The sequence below is a fragment of the Pipistrellus hanaki genome (assembly GCF_964339955.1).
Source record: "Pipistrellus hanaki genome assembly, chromosome: 5".
Classification (NCBI taxonomy): Eukaryota; Metazoa; Chordata; class Mammalia; order Chiroptera; family Vespertilionidae; genus Pipistrellus; species Pipistrellus hanaki.
The window spans coordinates 14,519,437-14,526,110 of NC_140507.1; the positions used below are offsets into that span (position 1 = coordinate 14,519,437).

The window sequence follows — 6,674 nt, forward strand, 5'->3', positions numbered from 1 at the left end:
GCTGAAGAACAGCTCTTTCAGCCAATAAAGACATAGCGTCACCGACTTCTTCCCGGAAGTCGCGTTTCCCAGGCGTGGGACCCGCCGTTGCCAGAGTAAACGCAGTTCTGAGGTGAGTGGGCGGCGACGTTTTGGGGCTCCGCTCGCCTCGCCTTCCTCTTCCCCGGACCCCGCAGCCTCGTTAGGGCCGGCTGGGGATGGGGGGACCTGGGGCAGGGCGCGCTGGCTTCCTCAGCCCGGGCGGCCCTCGGCGTGGCTCCCCGGCCGGCGGGCTGGGGCTGCCTCCGTCCGTCCGTCCGTCCGTCCGTCCGTCCGTCCGTGTGGGGCGGCCGGGCCGGGCTGCGGGTTGGGAGACCGGAGCGGCGTGGCTTTGGCCGGGCTTCGGGCGTCCCCACCGGACCTCCCGCTGAGCTTCCCGGCTTGGGAGGGGGAAGAGGGGGCTCCCAAGCCCAGTCGCCCCGCTGCTCCTCTGGAGAGGTCTCACAACTGCCCTGTCGCAGCCACAATTGCGGTAGAAGAAGTGGGTCCCTGTGGGCTGCGACCTGGCGTTGGTTTCACTAAAAGACCGCCATCGCTCTGAAAAGGTCAGTCTGGAGAAGTGAGGGTTCCATAAACCCCATTTCCCTAGGATGTCAGGGTCCCTCGTACAGTCGGGGGCCTCGCGGCTTCCTGACTGAGGCTGGCGGCGGGCAGCTCAGAGGACCGAGTGTTCGAACCCCTGCTCTGGACCGTGTGCCAGTTTTTGGGGCCAGAACTTCCCCTCATGGAGATTCGGGATCCTTGTCTGTAACGTGAAGTTAGTACTTAACTCAGCACTAACTCAGAGTGGTTAGGCAGATTAAGTAAGAGAGGATGTAAAACAGAAGTCACAAAGTTGGCCTTTGGAAAATTGAAACTTAAAAATAGACGAATGCACAAAGTGCTGGGAAGCCCAAACCCGGACTCACAACCAAAAAGGCTTGTGTGAGTGAAACCTGTGCTGGTTAAAATTTGAGCCCTAGCCAGTTTGGCTCGATGGATAGAGCTTCCGCCTGCGGGCTGAAGCGTCCTGGGTTCAAGTCCCAGTAGAGGGCGTGTAGGAGGCTGCTGATCAATGATTTTCTCTCATCATTGATGTTTCTATCTCTCCCTCTCCCTTTCTCTCTGACATCAATAGAAAAATAGATCCAAAAAAGTTATTTTGAAGTAACAGATCAATGCCACTTCTCTGATTCTGGTAATGATGTAGTTAGTAAGAGAACATTCTTGTTTTGGGGCTATGCACTGCAATATTAAGGGTAAAGAGATGAGAGACCAATAAGGCAAGTGAGGGGACATGTTAAAATTAGGAGAATATGTGTGAAGAATATGAAATGTTTATCCTGGCAAGTGGGCTCAAGGTTAGAGGAACCACTAGTGCAGGAAGGGTCGCAGGTTCAATTTCCAATCAAGGATAGGTAACTGGGTTGCAGGTTCAGTCCCCAGCTCCAATGGAAGACAATCACTACCACCTTCCACTCTCTCAAAATTAATGGGGAAAATATCCTAGGGTGAGGATTAACAACAACAAAAGAGAATATGGAATGTTCTTTCTACTATTCATACAGTCTTCTGTATATATAAAAGCCTAAGTGACCATCCAACCATCTGACCGGTAGCTATGATGTGCACTGACTACCAGGGGGGCAGATGCTTAGTGCAGGAGCTGCCAAGTTGCAGTGACTTGGCAGCTGCGGTTCTCTGATGACACACTGAGAACCAGAGAAGAGGGAGCCAGATTCTGGGGTGTATCACACGAGAACTGCCCTCGAAATCCAAGACTCTCAGGGGATGTTGGAGAGCCAGTTTCGGCCAATTCCTACAGGCCAGGCTGAGGGACCCCACTGGTGTATGAATCTGTGCACGGGGCCTTTAGTGTTTCTATAAGTTAATTGATGTTAAAACTTATTTTGTTTTTTTTATTAAAAAATATTTTTTTATTTCAGAGAGGAAAGGAGAGAGAGAAATCTCATTGAGAGAGAAACATTGACTGGCTGCCTCCTCTATGCCCCCCACTGGGGATTGAGCCCACAACCCTGGCATGTACTCTTGCCCAGAATTGAGCCCATGACCTTTAGTTTGCAAGCCAATGCTCTCAAATGGTCGGCAAACTCAGTCAACAGAGCCAAATATCAACAGTACAACGATTGGAATTTCTTTTGAGAGCCAAATTATTAAAACTTAAACTTCTTCTAACGCCACTTTTTCAAAATAGACTCGCCTAGGCCTTGGTATTTTGTGGAAGAGCCACACTCAAGGGGTCAAAGAGCAGCATGTGGCTCTCGAGCCTCAGTTTGCCAACTACGGCTCTATCCTTTGAGCCAAACCGGGTAGGGCTGTATTTTATTGATTTTTTTACAGAGAGGAAGGGAGAGAGATAGAGAGCCAGAAACGTCGATTAGAGAGAAACATCGACCAGCTGCTTCCTGCACACTCCCTACCGGGGATATGCCCGCAGCCAATGTACATGCCCTTGACCGGAATCAAACCTGGGACCTTTCAGTCGCAAACCGATGCTCTACCACTGAGCCAAACCGGCTTCGGCTGTTAAAACGTTTTAAAGGGTTGATTATAACTCTTTGCAGCTATCCTAAGTTTGTAACTAAGTGAAACAGTACACAGTGTTTATAACCCTACTCCCCATGTACTTTCATTCCTTTTTCCTTAATGGCTGTATTGTATTACAGACTATCTTATACAGTCCTCATCTATGAAATCATGCATTTATTTCAACTTTTCCTACTCTTTTTGAATAGGGCTGCATTAAACTTAAGCATTTTGTGTGTGTGTGTGTGTGTGTGTGTGTGTGTGTGTGTGTGTATGTGTTCTTGTACCAATTTTATAGATAAATTTCTATGAATAGAATTATTGGTTCAAAGAATATCAGTATTAAACTTTTTGATGCTGCCAAATTAAATTCCAAATATTATTTGCTTCCTTTCCTATCAGTTGTGTATGCAAATTTCCCACACTACCTGGGGGTGGTGCTGGCCTATTACCTAAGAGTGTTGCTGCCTAAAGGTGACTTCTATGAGAGCTGAGGTGAGTGAGTGCTCTCCACCCCAGAAGTTTCCCTGAAGGTCCAGGATAACTAAACATTTGCTTCTAAAATTAGGATGACCTGCCGAAACCGGTTTGGTTCAGTGGATAGAGCCTCGGCCTGTGGACTGAAGGGTCCCGGGTTTGATTCCGGTTAAGGGCATGTACCTTGGTGTGAGCACATTCCCGGTGCAAAGAGGCAGCTGATTGATGATTCTCTCTCATTGATGTTTCTAACTCTCTATTCCTCTTTCTTCCTCTCTGTAAGAAATCAATAAAATATATCAAAAAAACAAAAAATTAGGATGACACTGAAAGAAAGTGTGACATCTGCTGGAATTTAAGGCCTGCCATATAGAAGGTGTTCTATTTGTTGATTATATGGAATATTTGACATCTTGATGGTTTGTTAGTCTCCTTGATGGTTTTAAAAAGTCTCCTTTTTAAAAAATCGTATAAAAGTATATTAGCCTGGCCTGGCTGGTGTTGCTCAGTGGTTGAGCATTGACCCATAAACCAAATATTCAGGAAGGCCTACCTCACCGGTTGGATTCCCAGTCAGGGCACATGCTGGGCTGGGATTGCAAGGGGCATGCAGGAGGCAGCCAATGGATGATGTTTCCCTCATTGATGTATCTGTCTCTTTTCCTCTGCCTTCCTCTCTAAAAATTATAGCATCTTAAAACAAAGTGTATTCGCCTGAATATTTTCCCTTTATTTGTTTATATTTTTAAAAATTTATTGATTTTATTGAAGGGGGGAGAGAGAGAGAGAGAAGTGCTGATTTGTGTTCCACTTAATTTTGCATTCATTGGTTGATTTTTGTATGTTCCCTGACTGGGAATTGAACTTGCAACTTAGCATATCAGGATGACATTAACCCCAACTGAGTTACCTGGTCAGGACATCCCAACTTTATTTAACAATTGCATTTTCCTTGCCATCTTCTGCTATATCCTTTAAGGTAGTGTTTTTTGTTTTTTGTTTTTGTTTTGTTTTTGAGAGATTCACTCAGTGGACCTTTATTGAGGACATAGCACCTTTTAGGCATTGTTTGAGGTGCAGCTTGGTAGAGTTGTGAACAAGACAGGCAATTCCTGAAGTCATGGTGCTCCTGGGAAATGGAGTCAGAAAATAATGTTTTTAAAAAATAGAAATTTCTAGTTTTTGCCCTTTGTTAGCTTGTAAGCATTTTATCCCAGAAAAATGAGATTGCCTGTTATTTTGCTTATACTTTGCTAAATGGAATTTTTAGATTTATTTTTATTAAATTTATTGGGTTGACATTGGTTCATGACATTATGTAAGTTTCAGGTATACATCCTCATAATTTTACTCCACTGTGTGCCTACCACCCAAAGTCTAGTCTCTGTGTATTTGACCCTTTAACCTTACTGCCCTTTCCCACCCTCCTTTCTCTCTGGTAACCACCATTCTGTTGTGCTGTATTTATTTTTGGTAGTCAGATCTGTTGGTCTATTGTAGTAGCCTTAAAATTTGTAGTTTTTTTTTTGTAGATTGTAAGTAGTACTGGGATGGAGGTAGTATTTTTTATTTATCCTTGAAAGGTAGTATAATGTAGTGTTTGAGATCTTGAGACTCTGGATCCATCCTTTATTACTTACTCTGTGACTTTACACAAATGGCTTGTTTCATCTCTAAAATGGAAAGAGCACCTTTCTTTTCTCAGATTTCTCACAACCACTAGAAAAGTATTTAGAATAGTGCCTGGCATATAATTTGCATTCAAATTTTATCTATCATAATAATCATCCCTGGATACTCATTGTCATATATTAAATATTAAATATATATATGAAAGAATGAACATACATTAAGGATGTTTGTACCTCCAACTTCTCTGATTTGGAGCCCTCTTGAAATGAAGCTGCTCAACAAATATTTATGAAACTTCTATGTGCAAGACTGTGGACATAGCAAGAATTATGACAGACAAAATTTTTCCCTTTATGGAGCTTATTGTCTGGTTGGGGAGACAAATCAGATACAGAGAATAAACACTCCTGTCTCATTGATTCTCAGCCATTGTGGCTTGGTGGAGACTCAGGAATGTTCCATTGATGTCCTTTGAACTTCACAAATTCCAGTATAAAACTACCTCCAGTATATTATTTGCCGTCTTTCATGTTAGATGGTGTTTTATATCTTGAAAAACCTGATTAAGATCAGTCTAAATGAGCACTATTTTCTTTATAGATGAAAATATACTGCAGCATATTTTTTGTGGTGCTGAAAGTATTGTATTACGTAGAGAAAGAAAGTACTTGGATAATAGAAAAGGATCACAACCTTTCCCTGTTATAAATGTTAGTTTTAGAAACCATGGAGATCATTTTGTTCTGGGACCCCAACTGCTAGGGTGAAAGAAGGAAAATATTCTGTCTCTAGTCATGCAATGTGACAGGTTTGTTTTGTAGAGGTCCTCTAAATCTTTGGTCTATTTCTGTAGGTTCTTGATCTTCTGCCATGGGTGAGCCACAGCAAGTGAGTGCCCTTCCACCACCTCCGATGCAATACATCAAGGAGTATACGGATGAAAATATTCAGGAAGGACTAGCTCCCAAGCCTCCACCTCCAATAAAAGACAGTTACATGATGTTTGGCAACCAGTTCCAGTGTGATGATCTTATCATCCGCCCTTTAGAAAGTCAGGGCATCGAACGGCTTCATCCTATGCAGTTTGATCACAAGAAAGAACTGAGAAAACTGAATATGTCTATCCTTATTAATTTCTTAGACCTCTTAGATATATTGATAAGGAGCCCTGGGAGTATAAAGCGAGAAGAGAAACTGGAAGATCTTAAGCTGCTTTTTGTACATGTTCATCATCTCATAAATGAATACCGACCTCACCAAGCAAGAGAGACCCTCAGGGTCATGATGGAGGTGCAGAAACGTCAACGCCTTGAAACAGCTGAGAGGTTTCAAAAGCATCTGGAAAGAGTCATTGAGATGATTCAAAATTGCTTGGCTTCTTTGCCTGATGATTTGCCCCATTCAGAAGCAGGGGTAAAAGTAAAAACTGAACCAATGGATGCTGATGATAGCAACAATTGTACTGGACAGAATGAACAAGAAAGAGAAAATTCAGGTCATCGGAAAGACCAGATTATAGAGAAAGATGCTGCCTTGTGCGTTCTAATTGATGAAATGAATGAAAGACCATAAAGGATTTTTTGTTGTTTTTCTTTTTTCCTTTCCGTAAATAGCATTATATATTAGTTAATTTGCTCTTGGAGAGTCTTAAAAGAGATGAATAGGAGTTATGTAAACAGCTTCACTCTCCAACTTCATCAATTATGAGATATCACAGGCAGTAATTTCATTTTATGGCAAGCATAAGCAATGAGTGTGACTGCATTAAGAGTAATCAACTTAAAAAGCAAAGTGCTGCTGTTGTGTGGAATATTCCTGTTTTTGGAGTTGCACTAAACATTGAAGATAATCCTCAGTAATAGCAAATTTTCATCCTTGGAACATAGACTTGTTATTTGCATTAAGAATGATAAATAAATAAAAGATATCAAGTAGTATGAATATGAAATTGTGAAATCTTTATATTTTAAAGTATAACATATTAAATAAGAGGAATTCTA

At 42.3% G+C, this 6,674-nt stretch overlaps 1 protein-coding gene across 6 annotated transcripts; it reads left to right on the forward strand.

Annotated features, from left to right (window-relative positions):
* MED7 (mediator complex subunit 7) lies at positions 1 to 6,615 on the forward strand. 6 transcript variants are annotated; one of them, XM_084884496.1, is made up of 4 exons: positions 177 to 310; positions 361 to 584; positions 2,968 to 3,060; positions 5,528 to 6,615. In XM_084884496.1, the coding sequence occupies exon 4, from the start codon at positions 5,545 to 5,547 to the stop codon at positions 6,244 to 6,246; it is 702 nt and encodes a 233-aa protein (XP_084740622.1). In that variant the 5' UTR covers positions 177 to 310; positions 361 to 584; positions 2,968 to 3,060; positions 5,528 to 5,544; the 3' UTR covers positions 6,247 to 6,615. The 6 variants fall into 6 exon arrangements, with proteins under 6 accessions (XP_084740619.1, XP_084740622.1, XP_084740621.1 ...); XM_084884495.1 differs by lacking the exon at positions 2,968 to 3,060 and having other exon boundaries at positions 181 to 318; XM_084884494.1 differs by lacking the exon at positions 2,968 to 3,060 and having other exon boundaries at positions 181 to 310.
* Positions 6,616 to 6,674: the final 59 nt, after the last annotated feature.